The 16,936-nt window shown below is 43.5% G+C and overlaps 1 protein-coding gene across 1 annotated transcript in view; it reads left to right on the top strand.

Moving 5' to 3' along the window:
* Positions 1–16,636, top strand: part of wu:fb63a08 (zonadhesin) — a 115,643-nt gene extending 99,007 nt beyond the window's left edge. Inside the window, exons 2-21 of the mRNA XM_068748896.1 lie at positions 2,585–2,796; positions 2,882–2,963; positions 3,255–3,652; positions 3,863–4,427; positions 4,561–4,757; positions 4,849–5,238; positions 5,702–5,994; positions 6,280–6,545; positions 7,023–7,160; positions 7,269–7,525; positions 7,602–7,686; positions 8,052–8,186; positions 8,279–8,535; positions 8,802–8,886; positions 11,325–11,533; positions 11,658–11,814; positions 11,906–12,142; positions 15,084–15,259; positions 16,184–16,313; positions 16,494–16,636. Of these exons, the coding sequence (XP_068604997.1) occupies positions 2,585–2,796; positions 2,882–2,963; positions 3,255–3,652; positions 3,863–4,427; positions 4,561–4,757; positions 4,849–5,238; positions 5,702–5,994; positions 6,280–6,545; positions 7,023–7,160; positions 7,269–7,525; positions 7,602–7,686; positions 8,052–8,186; positions 8,279–8,535; positions 8,802–8,886; positions 11,325–11,533; positions 11,658–11,814; positions 11,906–12,142; positions 15,084–15,259; positions 16,184–16,313; positions 16,494–16,636 (4,412 nt within the window). The remainder of the gene's footprint in view (positions 1–2,584; positions 2,797–2,881; positions 2,964–3,254; positions 3,653–3,862; positions 4,428–4,560; positions 4,758–4,848; positions 5,239–5,701; positions 5,995–6,279; positions 6,546–7,022; positions 7,161–7,268; positions 7,526–7,601; positions 7,687–8,051; positions 8,187–8,278; positions 8,536–8,801; positions 8,887–11,324; positions 11,534–11,657; positions 11,815–11,905; positions 12,143–15,083; positions 15,260–16,183; positions 16,314–16,493) is intronic.
* Positions 16,637–16,936: the final 300 nt, after the last annotated feature.

Below are 16,936 nucleotides of genomic sequence, written 5' to 3'. Positions count from 1 at the left end.
CGTCCCAAAAATAGACCACCTTTACGATTCCCATTATGCTCCATCTACCTATGTGAGTGACTGTATAATCTCCGGGAGTGGAACTCGACCAGATACGAGCATAGTCAAAAGCAAGAGGTAACAGTGTGACAAAACATTAACTGAATCCAAAGCTATTTGAGGTGTGCGCTGCCACTTTGCAGTGTAAATACAGATTCTTGGACACGACATTGTGGAGCCAGACGTCGTGAATCCTCGGTAAAAAATGTTTGCACAGACCGGTCTGGGTCAGTTTATAAGTAACACAGTGGAATTCATCGCAGGCCTGAGACACAGAGATAGATTAGCTGTTGGTGTATCATGCTGGGGGGGGGGGGGGGGGGGTCTTTACAGATAACTGTAGATTGAGCTCTGTAGTCCATATAGGAATTACTGTATATTCCTCTAAAAGAATTTAGCTTTATAGCCGTTCCCTAAGGAACACATTAATTTAGGTTGGGCAGGCTGTGAGAGCCCTGATATTTGTTTTGGGCCACCCGCCCTATTGACACATACCGACAGAGTTACAACCGTTCCACAACAGGACGATGAAACAGCGCCTCTTTGTCATCTCTCTTTCTCCGCCTGCTTTTGCGTTGTGCGTCGCTGTCCAGCCACATGTGCTTTTCTTGAAGCCTGTTTGTATAGCTTTAACAGATACACCTATAGATTACATGGAATAATACTCGTCTTTGTCTCTTATCTCTTGCTATGTGTGATTGAGTTTTAGGATTAGTTCTGAACTCCAAAGACAATTATCTTGCTGCCCTTTTAGAATCCATGGAGGTCGTCAGCTGTGATTGTCTGAAGTGGGGCACAGTGTCACACAAAGATGGACCGGCGAAACCTTGTGATGTCATTTCGAACGTTTCTGTACAGTCAGAATGTTTAATCAAAGCCGTTGCTTGTGAAGTGACCTAATGTGTATTGACATCGATAATAGCTTTTTAAAAATCAGTTCAATTAAAGGAATCCTGTGATTTGGCACAAAAATGTTTACAGAAAACAAAATGTTTTGTCTCTCTTTAAACACTTTTTTTTTTTACAATATTTGACTGGTTGCACACGGCGTACATTTGTCAGTTATCATGTTCCCCTCAATCAAATTAAATTAAAGCCTTTTTATGCCTGTTCACCCTGATATTGGTGCTTTTTATGAACTTGCATATCACTATGTACTGTAACTGTGCAGGCTGCTGTCGTCATTTGTACAATATTTTTTACGCAAAAAGACCCAGTCCCACCTCTTATTGTCCTCCCAGTCTACCTCCTCCACCCACTCCTGGGATTGACCGGTGAGGCAATGGGGGCTATAAATGCTCAAAAGCCACTGTTCTGCTTTCAGAGAGACACATGAGGGTGCACACATCTACGCCAATGGTCACACATCTACATGAGCTGCATTTCTACTAGGGAGCCTCACAACACTTACTGCTGATCAGTTATTCTTCAACTCATCAAAAGGAGAGAGTATTAGCAACAGGAGAGCGGCTTAAAGACTGCCGGGAAGGGATCAGCCATGCTTGGAGGAGCTCGCACAACTGTATTGGTCACAGCGGCTCTACTCTTTCTAACTGAGACGGGGACTCGTTGCAGGTGGGTCTCAAGATGACTTGACTCTTGAAAGATGAATTTTTCTAAGAATTTTATTAGAACATGTTTTCAAAAATAATGTCCATCTTCCTTGTTTTCAAATTTCAGGGCAGAAAATGACTTTTTTTTGGTTGCTTTACCGGACTGGAGGACAAACTCAGGTACAGAGGTTCACATTTTCCCCTAGATCAGGTCCAAACGGGTCCAATTTGCCATGACATTTTATTTATTTGATGTAATGTGTAATGTAATTATGTAAAAATTCTCTTTAGCTATGTAGGATTATTCATTTTATAATTTGATCTTGTCTTTATTTAAACACGTCCCCCTGTACATAAATACAGATTGGACATCTGATCTGATCTGACCCCTTTCTTTATTCACTAGAATATGTTACACAGTGTTCCTACGACAGAGACAGTCTGATCTGTGACTGGATGAGGAACCAGCTAACTCTTTCTGCAACAGGTAGCAAAAAAAACTGGAATCACTCATTAGTAATACAGTAGTATTTAATAAGTTACATTTAAACCAAATATTTATTTCGAGAATATTGAATCTGACGTAACATTTGATTGGGTTCCACCCTTTTGGAGGGTCCACAGTTCTGCTATAATCTACAAACAGGCTGTATCTCACTGCATAGCACTAAATGATCTGTAACAAGCTAATCAGCTTTTATGGCCTGTTGTTCTCCCCGAGGCAATCCGAGGGAAGGTCTCACACTTAACGTTCTAGTTTAGCACAAAAAAACCCCATACAAATAGCTCTTTTGCATTCAATGATGATTACCCCAGCAGATGTATTCCTTTTTTTTTAATAACAGGGAATGATTTGCTATTTCAAATGTTAATAAAATTGAGCTGTAATAAAAAATATTTTGCCATTTTAGTGAATAGAGTCGCAAGAAAAAAAAAATCTATAACATGGATGTCATCATCTAGCGTGTGTTAAGTTGCCTTGTCGCCTGCAGTGAGTGTCTTAGAGAGCGGTCCACTGGGGCTGGAGGGAGAGGCCTGTCTGGAGTTTTGGTACTTGGAGCCGGTCACAGCAGGAGTTTCAGAACTCCGCATCCTGCTGGAAAGCAGCGCCGGTCTGGAGGAAATCTGGGCCTCACCTTCCCTCTCCAGGGATTTTTGGAGACAAGTGTTTGTCCCCTTGAGCATCATTGAACCAGGGACTCAGGTAAAACAGCGTGGAGTGACATAATTCTGCTGCAAAATTCAAATAGATTATGTATGTTTGAACTGATGATCTGCTTTTATACCAGGTTATGATTGAAGCGACTCCAGCAGCGTCCACAGAGGGAGGGTTCACAGTGAACCGGATAGGTGTGAGGAGAGGCTCCTGTGGTAAATCTTATTTCCATTATATTGAACGCAACTTTTTGTCTCATTCATTCATAAAGTAATGCATTAAAACAAATCATATTCTGCACACACGGTGATAGCAATGTCTGAGCGATGCTTACGGTCACTGCGACAGAACCCACAGGGATATTTATTATCACGTTTCACGTGTTTTTGTTGGAGTTTAATTAATGTTTTTCTTCTTTTGATCAATGACAATGAAGACTACAATGACTTTTTCTGAGTAATAGGAGGGATAGCGGAGGTCAAATCATTTGTTCACATCCCCTACAGGAAACCAGTGTGAATCCAGCACAGAGCTATGGACGGACGAGTCGACGCGCTGCCATTGCTCTGCTGGCCAGCTCCTCTGCTCTCCTTCTCCTTGCCCCGAGGGCCAAATCTGTGCTCCTCAACGAGGGGGCTCCAGTGGACCTTCTGCCACCGGGACGTGCACCATACACAGCAACACCGACTGCAGCACTTTTGACGGCGTGCTGTTCCGTTTCCTGGCCCCGTGCACATTCACACTCGCCAAGACGTGCTCGTCCAGCGAGGCCCTACCCAAGTTCAGCGTAGATGTGGTCAATGAGCGGGACGGGAACTTGTCTCTGCCAGCAATCCACCAGGTTGTTGTGGAGATAGGGGTCTTCAGAGTGTCCCTGATGAGCCAGCAGACACGCCGGGTTGTGGTGAGTGTTTATGAAATCCTGGATCAAGCCGTTCCAATACACACAGCCCACTCTGCTGATAAGCAGTTTGTCGTTAAGTGAAGAATTTAGAGGTATATAGTCTCGGAATTCATAGCGGACTTATCAGCCTTATCGGTTTTCAAAGGTTTATCTTTCTAGAGAATGCCTCAATCCACCTCGTAAAAGAAGCCTAATCTTGACATTCTTCAGGTTAATGGAGTCTGGAAGAAGCTTCCACTGAAGCTCAGCAGTGATACTGTGATGATCAAGAGCAACCCCGCCGCTGTATCACTGGAAACCACATTTGGTCTTTCCGTCTCATACGACAAAACCGGTGCCGTTCACATCAGCCTGCCGCCTCATTACTCAGATCAAGTCTGTGGCTTCTGCGGTAATTTTAATCACCTCCGCGAAGATGACGTCAGAAAGCCAGATGGTACGGATGCCCCAGACGCTACGTCTCTAGCTGAGAGCTGGCAGACTGGTCAAACCGCCTCCTCCTGTGAAGCCATTCTGGTACCTTATCACTGTGACCCACTGGAGGAGGCTGAGTATGCCAGTGAGCTGTACTGTGGAGGCCTCCTTTCTAAGTCTGGGCCCTTTGCCGAGTGCCTATCGGTTCTGGGGGCACAGAGTTACTTCAGGGGATGTCTGGTCGGGATGTGCTCCTCTTACGGTGACCCAGCAGTGCTGTGTGAGACACTGCGATCCTATGCTGATATCTGCCAGGAGGCTGGAGTTGCCATACCTGCATGGAGGAACTCTACATTCTGCCGTATGTTTGCTTTGATGCTTCCTGTTTTTTGCTCCTTTACTTCCCGTTATTAAAATAAGATAATGAGTCGCACATATATATTTATTAATGTGACAGTTAAGATTGTGTGCTCTGCTGATTCCTTCCTTCTCAGCCCTTCAGTGTGGCGAGAACAGCTATTATAACCAATGCGCCGATGGCTGTCCAGAAGTGTGCACCAGCCTGGATACAGCAGGCTCCTGCGGAAGCTGTGTGGAAAGATGCGAGTGCAACTCTGGTTTCAAACTCAGCGGGGGGAAGTGTGTCCCTGCAGGGGATTGTGGGTGCTGGCATGGTGGAAAGCATTACGAGGTAAATGGTGAAGAACACGGAGCTATTTTATATTCACTTACTCGCTTCCCCAGTGGAAGAGCTTATTTCCACATCTCCATTTTGTCTGCAGAAAGGAGAAAATTGGATAGAAGAAGAGTGCATGTGGAAGTGCCAGTGCATGGGTGATGATGCTGTGAAGTGCAGCTCAATGCAATGTCCAGAGAATGAGATCTGCAAAGTCAAGGATGGGGTCAAAGGTTGCTTCCCACTCAACGTGACCACATGCAGCGTTTACGGTGATCCGCACTATGTCACGTATGATGGGAAGGCTTACAATTTCCAAGGGGGGTGCAGCTACACACTGACAACCACGTGCGGGGACGAGAGCTTGGTCCAATTCACCGTCATCGGACACAACATGCATCCTCCCCTTCAGAACTTCACCCGATCCAAGTTAGAAGCTGTGACTCTTGCGGTTGGGGATCTACAGCTCACCATCAATCAGAGCAGGGAGGCCTATGTAAGCATGACATTTCCAATGCTCTGCTCTTTATGATGGATGACAGAAATCTTTCACAACAAGTGAATGCGGTAAAGGCTGTAAAAAGAAATGTGTGTTCATCGGTTATGTCTCTTGACCTGAAAGTGGCCAGCCGGCTGGATGTGGAGTGTCACTGCGCTGTATTATCTGCTGTAATTCATTAATGATAATGGAAAATTATTAGCCGCGCACCCATGTTAATCAGGGTCAGTAATTACTGTGTGTCAGGTCACTGGAAGAAGTTCCGCACAGATACACAAACCAAAAACTGGCTCACTCAAATTTGCTTTAATCAGCTATTTGGTAGGTAATTTCAGAATTAGAATACTTTCATAATCTCATAAAAAAATGATTTAATTTCTTGCTATATCTATCCTAGTGAAATTATGCATATATAAAAATGTATAGTCTTGATGTAATTGATGCATTGTCCTCTCTATAGGTGGACGATGTTGGTATTCATCTTCCCTATTCCAAGAACGGTCCGTACGGCGTTGTATCAGTGTACACCAACAGTAATTATATCATCTTGGAGACAACCTTTGGCCTCAGAATGATGATCGATGGGCAGAACAGACTCTTCCTCCAGGTCGACGAGCGGTTCAAGTACGAGCTGTGTGGACTGTGCGGCACCTTCTCGGAGCATCAGGATGATGACTTTGTAACACCAGAAGGCCAAAATGCTACCGGGTCCTTTGAGTTCGGTGATAGCTGGAGGCTGCAAAGTGATCATGAGTGAGTCCTCCTGCTTAGAGAGGATGGCTGTGAATCTTTCAGTAAACATTACCTGAATGTTCCAACTTTTTAATACATGTAATGATCTCCAAAAAGAAAAACGTGCCGTACAACAATACGTTGAATTTAGCCACAGTAGCATCACTTTGATAATTACATCTGCCGTGACAGTTCTTCTTTTACTTTAGAGCCAGTTGCTACTGAATCATTAAGTACAACTAAAGAACTACTGAAACTTATTTTGAACTATATTTAGATATTTACTGTCTGATTTTTCTCCTCCAGCTGTATCATCTATCCCAATGACCCTAAACTCTGCGATTACGACGAGGAGAATGCCGCCTACAGGGAGTGCAACGTGCTACTCAGAGACGTCTTCAATCCCTGCCATGAACTCGTTCACCCAAGCATATACATCAGTAGTTGCGTGTACGACTACTGTGCCACAAGCGGTGACCAACAAACGCTGTGCGAGTCGCTGAAGTCCTACGTAGCTGCATGCCAGGTTGCAGGACTGGAGCTTCCCCACTGGCAGACAAACACAGCATGCGGTGAGTGACATTTGACACAAAATGTGTTGTTGGGGGCCCAAAGGTCAATGCCTGAGAGCTCATTTACTTTCTTTTGATTTTTGTTTGTTTGTTTGCTTATTTTCTTTTGATTTGTTTTGGGGTTTTTTTACTGTTTCGTTTTGTTTTTGTGCCCGTTTCAGCTGACCTCTCAACCACATCAGCTCCTCCAACAACTCCACCCTCTCCAACACCAGATCAGACTTATAAGACCACTAAGGGTTCTAAGGGTTTATTTATTACTAGGTTGAAAAATAATCACATTTTCACATTTATTATAATTATTTCTTTCCAAACCAAAAATTGCATCTCGCCATGCCTGCCTTCAAAAGCTATTTTCTATTTACAGATTTAAGATATGAATGCAACCCAATAATCGTCTTAACTTGATGAAATAACTAATAATATTTTCATATTGTAATATAATTGTTTCTACTGTGTTTATTTGCTTTTTCATAGTATGCCCCTTAAATTGCAACTTTGAGAAAAATCTGTGTGGGTGGGAACAACTCATACAGGATAGTTTTGATTGGACAAAAAATTCAGGATCCACCCCATCCAATTTAACTGGTCCAACCAAAGACCACACCACTGGAGGTAAGCTCAAAGTCTAGGTATCTGTTATGTTGCAGCATTTTTAAATAATTTTTCCTATTTGTTGTGCTATTTTCATATTTATTTGACATATTTCTATTTATCTTATAGCTGGTTTCTACATTTATATTGAGGGTGACAGTGTAACCCATGGAGATTCAGCTCGACTGTTGAGCTCAATGTGCCACTACAATGGTCCACTCTGCCTGTACTTCTGGTACCATATGTATGGGTCAGCTACAGCCATGGCTCTAAATATGTACTTGCTCAAGTCAAAAAAAGCTACCAAGGTCTGGGCCATGAAAGACAACCAAGGACCACAATGGCATCCAGGATATATTGACATCAGAGTACCAGGTCCATTCCAAGTAAGGACATATCCTGCCACCATGTGTTTCTTGCACATACTGATGACATTTTACACAGTGACTCCTTTGATTTCAGATTATAGTGGAGGGTATCCGAGGCTCTAATGCTCAGTCCGATGTGGCGATAGATGACATTTCCATCCATTTTGGCTCATGCTCAGGTGACAATCTGAAAATATATTTTTTTACATGTGAGAAAAGATATAATTATGACCATATAACAATGTCAGTGTTTACACTGTATAATATTTACTTCCTATAGATAGATATCCTGGGTTGGTTAGTGGAACTGCGCTTCCTTCCACTTTTGCAAAAGTCATCCCATCACATTCAGGTTAGTCCACAGTGGCTGCATTTTATGGTACATTTGTTTCTGCATCAGAAAGATGACGTGTGGCTACATATTAACTTATCCATCACAATACTAATTCCTAATAATGACTGCATTTGTAGATTTCTGTGTTTTATTATGATGCAAAGGGCCAAAATACATAGTTGATTTGATTGACTAATGTCTCCATTATAGTTTGTGATATCGACTGCAGCTTTGACAGTAACCTGTGTAAATGGAATCAGATGCTCACAGACGCTTCTGATAGGACATGGCAAAGAAGTTCAACCCCTACCCTGATGACTGGTCCATCTGCTGATCACACTGGCGGTAATAGACTGTTTCTCTATGTGAAAGATAATGTACAACTGTATGGCTCAAAATGTACTTTAAAAGTTTGATGGTGGCATTTCTGTCTCTAGATGGTCACTATCTTTACATCGAGGCCAACAGCGCGACACATGGTGACACAGCTCGTCTCATCAGCTCAGAGTGTCCTGACTCCGGGCCTCAGTGTCTGCAGTTCTGGTACCACATGTATGGTTCAGCAGATAAAATGGGCCTCCATGTCTACTTGCTCCAGAACAGAAAGGCCAACGCTGTGTGGTGGAAGAGGAACAATAAAGGAAATATGTGGCACCTGGCTCAGGTGGACTTGACAGCAACTGGAGCATTCCAGGTAAGATACCACCCACCAAGGCACTGAGGTAGTAATTGTGGATCTTAACAGTAAATCACACTTTAAAAATAATAGTAAGTATATTTTTAGAGCTAGACATAGGGCTTTCCAGGTGAGTTCCCAATCAAATATGTTTATTCTCTTAAACTGTCTGTTCAAAAGTTGAAGCAATAGTGTACTAGTATAATTATAAATGAGTGAGATTAAAACTGACTTTGTATGTTGTAGCAAGTATATTTTGTATTAACCTGGACACTCAATTTCAGATTATTTTCGAGGGGCGAAGAGGCTCCAATGATCAGTCCGATGTCGCCATAGATGATGTATCACTTTATCATGGGCATTGCAAAGGTAAGCAATATTGGATATTTACTTTTTTCTCCCCAAACTGGGACATGAGGAGTTATTTCGTGTACATTTAAGTTTCACAACAATTTATGCAAAGCGCTTCATTGTGAATTCTTGTTACAGACCTGGCTAAACCAACAATTCCTGCATCTACACTTATCACACAATTCCCAACTCAAGACCCAGAGCTTATTCCAGGAAATGGCACGAATGTAACACAACCACAAACAACAGTTCCTTCAGAAACACGACCAACAACGACTGCAAGAACGACAGCCAGAACTGAATGTGGCACACAAGTCCCTATTACATCTGCAAGAACTTTAACCGCAGAAACATCCGACACTGATGCTCCAACATCAAGGGCAGACACATCAATGACATCAAGACCATTAAGAACAACCATGACTGGAACCCAAACAACAACGCGTACCCAGTCACCAACAACAGTGCTTTCAACAGGAGTTGGAACATCACCGCAACCTGAAACAAACATGACAGAAAGACCTCAAACAGAAAGACCAGAACAGCCAGCTACATCTACAAAGGAGCCATCACTTCCACCGACAGCTGGACCACAATCTCCAACCACAGTTCACACACAACCTTCGACTACAGCAAGACCCCAACCTTTACCTACCACCAGACCACAACCTCCAACTGACTCTGACACCCAGATTTCAACTATAGCTAGACCAGAACCTCCGAGCACAGCCCATACTCAAACTTCAAATACAGCTAGACCTGAACTTCCAAGCACTGCTCAACCACAACCACCATTAACAGGTGGGCCACACTCTTCAAGCACATCTAACATACAATTTTCAAGTACAGTTAGACCAGAACTTCCAAGCACAGCCCATACTCAAAGTTCATCTTCAGGTAGACCACAACTTCCAAACACAGCTCACACACAATCTTTAACTACAGCTAGATCAGAATTTCCAAGCACAGCTCACACACTATTTTCAACTACAACTGGATCAGAACCACCATTAACAGGTGGGCCACACTCTTCAAGCACGGCCTACACACAATTTTCAACTACAGCTAGACCAGAATTTCCAAGCACAGCCCATACTCAAAGTTCAACTTCAGGTAGACCAGAACAGTCAAGCACAGCTCACACACTATTTTCAACTACAACTGGATCAGAACCACCATTAACAGGTGGGCCACACTCTTCAAGCACAGCCCACATGCAATCTTCAAGTACAGCTAGACCAGAACTTCCAAGCACAGCCCATACTCAAAGTTCAACTTCAGGTAGAACACAACTTCCAAACACAGCTCACACGCTATTTTCAACCGCAACTGGATCAGAACCACCATTAACAGGTGGGCCACACTCTTCAAGCACAGCTAACATACAATTTTCAAGTACAGTTAGACCAGAACTTCCAAGCACAGCCCATACTCAAAGTTCAACTTCAGGTAGAACACAACTTCCAAATACAGCTCACACACAATCTTCAACTACAGCTAGACCAGAATTTCCAAGCACAGCTCACACACTATTTTCAACTACAACTGGATTAGAACCACCAATAACAGGTGGGCCACACTCTTCAAGCACGGCCTCCACGCAATCTTCAACTATAGATGAACCAGAACCTCCAAATACAGCCCATACTCAAAGTTCAACTTCAGGTAGACCAGAACGTTCAAGCACAGCTCACACACAATCTTCAACTACAGCTAGACCAGAATTTCCAAGCACAGCCCATACTCAAAGTTCAACTTCAGGTAGACCAGAACTTTCAAGCACAGCTCACACACTATTTTCAACTACAACTGGATTAGAACCACCATTAACAGGTGGGCCACACTCTTCAAGCACAGCTCACACACAATCTTCAAGTACAGCTAGACCAGAATTTCCAAGCACAGCCCATACTCAAAGTTCAACTTCAGGTAGAACACAACTTCCAAACACAGCTCACACACAGCATTCGACGACAGCTAGACCACAACCTTTATCTACCACCAGACCACAACCTCCAACTGAAAGTGAGCCACAAACATCTGGTACAATACAACCAACAACAACAGCTGGAACAAAGCCTTCAACTGAAAACCGACCACAGCCTCCATTGACCATCACCCCACATTCTACCACAGGGAGCAGAGCTATGTCTACAACTACAGCCAAGCCACATTCTACAACATCAGTTATACCTGTACCAAGTGAGTCATAGTTTAGTTGTTTTTTCCTGTTCCACTTCACCTAGGTTTTTGCTTATGCTTTATGTGTCACATGTTTGGAAACCGTCAAGCTCAGATGCTCAAAGAATAATAAACATTCATTCCATTATGCACAATTAGTTAAAATATTAGACACAGTTTCCAGTTAATGTGAATGGGAATGGGAATGTGTGTCCACACATATTGGTTGTTTTTTTTTCCATTTAAACTATGCAATGACCTTTATCTGTCTCTAGCGGCCTCTTGCCCCCAGAACAGTCATTACACCACTTGTATACCTGCCTGCAGTCCCACCTGCACACACTTGAACGGGCCAGCACGCTGCAATGACAGTGATGGTTGCGAGGAGGGATGTGTATGCGATGAGGGCTTTGTGAAGAAAGAGCGGGATTGTGTTCCAATCCAACAGTGTGGATGTGTGGATAGGAACGGTGCCACACATCAGGTGAGTGATGGTTCAGATAGACAGCTTTGATTTTCAGATAAACAGAACTATTTTCAGTGAGCCCAAGCACCTTTTGCCAAAATAAAAAAGATGGATGTGGACATGACTCTCCCTTTGTTGTCAGTTCAATGACGTGTGGCACACCGATCACTGCATCCACAAATGTGAATGCGAGAAACACCGTGACGAGGGGAGGATGAACTGTGATGATGAAGAAGCGTGTGTTGGAAATGCTGTCTGTCTTCCAAATGAAGTGGGCAACTATTATTGCCAATCTACAGGTGCAATAAATGTCAATATTGAACTCTGTAGTGAATCTAAAAATATATTCCTCTGTAACACATGAATTGCTCTCCACTTGTTGATCAACAGGTTTCAATGAGTGCATCGTCAGGGGAGATGTTGAGTACAGAACGTTTGATAAAATGAAGTATGACTTTGAAGGAGAACACTCGTATGTGCTGGTCCAGACCAGAAACCTGCCAAACATCTTTCCAGAGATCTACATTGAGGGGATCAATGCACACACTCTACAATATAACAGTGATAGTCACCATGGAGACAGCAGCCATGAAGAAGACCACAGCCGCAGAGTCAGAGATGACGAGTGTAGGGGCCAAATGCAACTGATGGGGTGCGGTTCCTATTTTGTGCACTGGGTGGCACTGTGGCCATGTGGGGTACATAAGGCACGGCCAATCAGGGGGTGAACAGGTGTTGACCCGGAAGGGCACATAGGTTTTGACCGCTCTGGCGGGATCGCTGCACCCAGATGATCGGGTTTATTGAATGTTTTAAGTTGTTGTATTTTGTAATAAATTAGTGGCATTTTATTCTCTTAAGCCCGCTTCTGGACTCTCCTTTTTGTTGGATACGGCGAAACCAAGACGTAGCCACAGAGCGCGTCGAACCGAGAACGACCGGCAACACTCCAATAGCCCAGCATTGGGCTGGCTATTATACTGTCAAAACCTGCCCGATTGGACTAAGTTTGGAACCTCAGGAGACCTGTTTTTGGGAGACAGCCAGGGATGACCGTGTGAGCTGTGGCGTGGAGAAGTGGCCCGCGAAGATAGCTCGGACAGCAGTCAGCTGTTCCGCGGAGCGCTGTGGATTACGGAGCTGGACCGGAGCGCTGAAGACCATCGCTCGGATTTACAGTAAAGGCGCCCAACGGAGGTACGTGTAGCGCTCCACCATCAAAGGCCTAATTGTGTGCGCACGTTAAATCCAACCCATTGGTGAACATTGAGCGCGTTTTTACGCATCGAAGCGTTGCGCTGGATCACGTGACTCATTGACCTACTTTCCGTTGCGCTCACCTGAGCTGAATCTGGCTTTGCGATACGAACCATGGAGGCGTGCGCTTTGGACGTAGACACAAATACTGGAAATGAACAACTTACCAATGATGAACTCTCTCCTGAAGATAGCATGTCGAATATAAGTAGCAGAAGCAGTCAAAGGAGCTACACGTCTAGTGCTTCATCTGCTAGATTACAGGCAGCAGCGGATAGAGCTGCAGTTTTGGCTCGAGTTAAAATATTGAAGGAGCGACATGTTATTGAAGAAGAGGAAGCAAAATTGAGAAGAAGAAAGGAGATGCTTGATTTGGAGGCTGAACTGGCGGCATCTGAAGCAAGGTTGGAAATTTATGATGCTGAAGAAAAGTGTCAGTCACAAGCGTACTCAAATACAAAGGATATATGCAACAAAGGTGGAACAAACTATGAACAGATGTTGCACCCCTCTGCTCAAGAGTTCATACCTCAAAATGATGACAAACTGGAAATCAAGCCAGTAGATGTGAGACCAAAGCAACGGAACGCATCAAACACAAGGCAACAGCACCACCGATTGCAATGCAATAGAAACAGGATGGAAACAAATGATCGGTTTACACAAAATGAAACGCGTCAGTCACTCACCGCTATGCAGACACCTGGAGACCTTCTAACGATCATGAAAAGACAAACTGAGATTATAGCAGCTTTAATGAACCAGCAGCGATCAATGACGCTCCCACCAAGAGACATTCCAATCTTTGACGGTGATCCCTTGCATTACAGGACCTTTATAAAAACATTTGAGCAAGGAGTGGAAAGTAAAGCAACCGCAGCAGACTGTTTGTACTATTTGGAGCAATTCACCAGAGGCCCGCCTCTCGAACTGGTGCGGAGCTGTCAACATATGGACCCAGATCGTGGCTACGTGGTGGCCAAGGCTCTACTGCAAGATCAATTTGGAAATCCTTACAAAACAGCTACTGCATACATCAGCAAGGCTTTGTCATGGCAGACTATAAGAGCAGACGACACCAGGGCGCTTCAGAGCTATGCACTATTTCTGCGTGGCTGCTGTAACATCATGGAGGAGCTGGAATATGTGCAGGAACTGGACATGCCTGTGAATATGAGGGCAATCCTTGCAAAGCTCCCGTATAGGATGAAAGAACGCTGGCAGAGCAGGGCTCATGACATCATGGAGTCTACTGGCCACAGAGCTAGATTTAATGATCTGGTGGGATTCATGGAGCGTCATGTGAGGATCCGTTCAGATCCCTTTTTTGGAGATCTGCAAGAATACAGCTCTAATACAACATTAAACCAGCCAAAGTCACAACCCAGCCATAGAGAGAAGGGGCATGTGGTCGCCAGCACAGTGACCGCTATGGGCTCTCACAACGAAGTTAAGCCGTCACGCCCAATCAAGGAGAACGAAAGCTGTGTTTGCTGCTCTATGGAACACGCACTGGAAAACTGTCAGCAGTTTAAGGAGAAGAGACACACGGACAAAGTGTTCATATTGAGGAAAGGGGGAGTGTGTTTTGGATGCCTTCATCGAGGCCATGTCAGCCGTAATTGTGAAGCAAGATTGCAATGTGAGATCTGTAATCAATATCATCCGACTGTGTTGCACATAGAGCGACAGACCACTGTTTTAGAAGATGGACTGGAATCACCAGAACCCACCTCAGTCTTTCATACGACTTATGGACATACAGGGGCCGGCAGAGGTCGCACCACGCTGTCAGTGCTTCCTGTTAGGGATGGGAATGATGAGCTGGACACTGGAACGATGTCAGCCAGAGGAGAGACCAATTTCCAAACTGTGTCTGGTGTATGAGGTCTAGTTATTGTTGTGATGATTCAATATTTGTTGTATTTTATGAAATGTTGAGAATTGCCATGTGTGGTACCATGCCAATTAGGGGCCGGTGTGTAGGGGCCAAATGCAACTGATGGGGTGCGGTTCCTATTTTGTGCACTGGGTGGCACTGTGGCCATGTGGGGTACATAAGGCACGGCCAATCAGGGGGTGAACAGGTGTTGACCCGGAAGGGCACATAGGTTTTGACCGCTCTGGCGGGATCGCTGCACCCAGATGATCGGGTTTATTGAATGTTTTAAGTTGTTGTATTTTGTAATAAATTAGTGGCATTTTATTCTCTTAAGCCCGCTTCTGGACTCTCCTTTTTGTTGGATACGGCGAAACCAAGACGTAGCCACAGAGCGCGTCGAACCGAGAACGACCGGCAACACTCCAATAGCCCAGCATTGGGCTGGCTATTATAACGAGGAAGAAGAAGAAGATGATGATGGCGATGATATCCACGATGATGATAGTCATGATGATGACAGCGACGAGTATAGCTACAAATTGAAGGAGCTCAAGATCAGAGTGTATAATCACACCGTAGAGCTGAAGGAGAAACGGGGGCTCGCTGTAAGTACCAGGGGTATTTTAATCTAACTCTTCCTCCATCTCATTTACCTGCAGCACCTTTTTCAATCGACACAATATTTTGTTCATGTGATAATATCATATTTCTGGCCGCCCACAAGCATTTGTGAGAGCACTGAGGGAAATTACAGCGCATCACATTTTCTCTGTGAGGTGTAATGACAGCAGGGAGGCAAATGATGTGTTATGAACAAAATAATACTGCGTCATACATTATGTTATTTCCCTACTGGTACTTTTCACGTTTCTGTGTGTGTGAGAGAGAATAAGAGAGAAAGAGGAAGTAACACGCTGCAATATTATCAGACTTTATGATGTAATTGTCATTTAAAATGAAGCTTTGTACATAGATTATTATCTTGTATATTGAGAAAACATTGGTACACAATCTTGTAAAAATTCAAGACATACCTAAGAAGTTATTTTCTGAATGGTTCATAGATTTCAAAATTAGAATCATTTGTTCATAGAAATTCAAACCGATTCGCAGCAAAGATTTACTAGTATGAAAATCATGTTTTCAATATAATTGAACATTATGACATTATTATTTTCTGCAATAGAGGAGTTTGAAATTTCTAAGGAATTAATCACCTACCCTTTAAATCAAATACCAGCACTGCAATAGCAACGAAAGATATTAGTACATGTTGTTATCTGCAATCTGTAAAGTGTCTATTCAAAATATGTGTACATAAATAAATGCATAAAAATATTTACATATTTATACATCTAATTAAGCACACTTCAAATTGAGATATAGTTTCATAGCTTGCATATCATGTGTGCATATTGCACATATGCGCTGTTAAAGTTATATGTTGGAGGCTTTTTCCAAAAAACTAAGAATAATTCTTAAATATCATCAAGCGCATTAACGAAATACCAATTTCTGTCTCCTACCAGGTGGATGGGAGAAGAACTAATCCTCCTGTCTCACCGAGTCCCGGCCTAAACATCTATGAGCGTTTCTCTCGCATCTACCTGAGGACAGACTTTGGCCTCTCTGTGGAGTTCGATGGGCACAGCTCTGCAGGTAGCAATTCTCCCCAAGTCCAATCCAATCCACCAGTAGTCCTAAACTTGTAGCATTAAAAAAAAAAAATCATTGAATATGCATTTCATCATTCTAATCTCATGTACAAGAGCTAATTTCTCAAGAAGTGATTTACTCACGGCTCTAATTCACACTGCATGGCTGATTGTGTTCCTACAGAGATCATTCTACCACGTATATACAGAAGGAAGGTGGGGGGACTGTGTGGAAACTTTGACAGTCAAAAGCAGAATGAGTGGATGAAGCCAGATGGCAGCAGAGCCAGGAGTGTTGAAGAGTTTGGAGATAGCTGGAGAGTGTGAATATATGTAATATATGATAAGACACAAACATTCCTATTACAGCTCAGAAGAAGCTTCCATACTGTTTTCCAAACATTTTACAAAAACAGGAAGAATTTGTCCAGATCCAAAACACATTCCTAAACCTGACCTGCCAAACAGGATAAGCATGGCTGGTGGCAGTGATGTCCAGTATCCCCCGTCCTCCAGCTTCACCGCACAATGTCAAATGTATGCACAAAAATATCAAAGAGTTTACTGCCTGTTATTCAACCTACATTTTTCTAGCATTCACATAATTTCTAGATTTTGTAAAGATTA

This window comes from Brachionichthys hirsutus, chromosome 15, assembly GCF_040956055.1.
Source record: "Brachionichthys hirsutus isolate HB-005 chromosome 15, CSIRO-AGI_Bhir_v1, whole genome shotgun sequence".
Classification (NCBI taxonomy): Eukaryota; Metazoa; Chordata; class Actinopteri; order Lophiiformes; family Brachionichthyidae; genus Brachionichthys; species Brachionichthys hirsutus.
The sequence above is the reverse complement of the archived record's forward strand: the minus strand, read 5'-3'. Positions and strand labels throughout refer to the sequence as shown.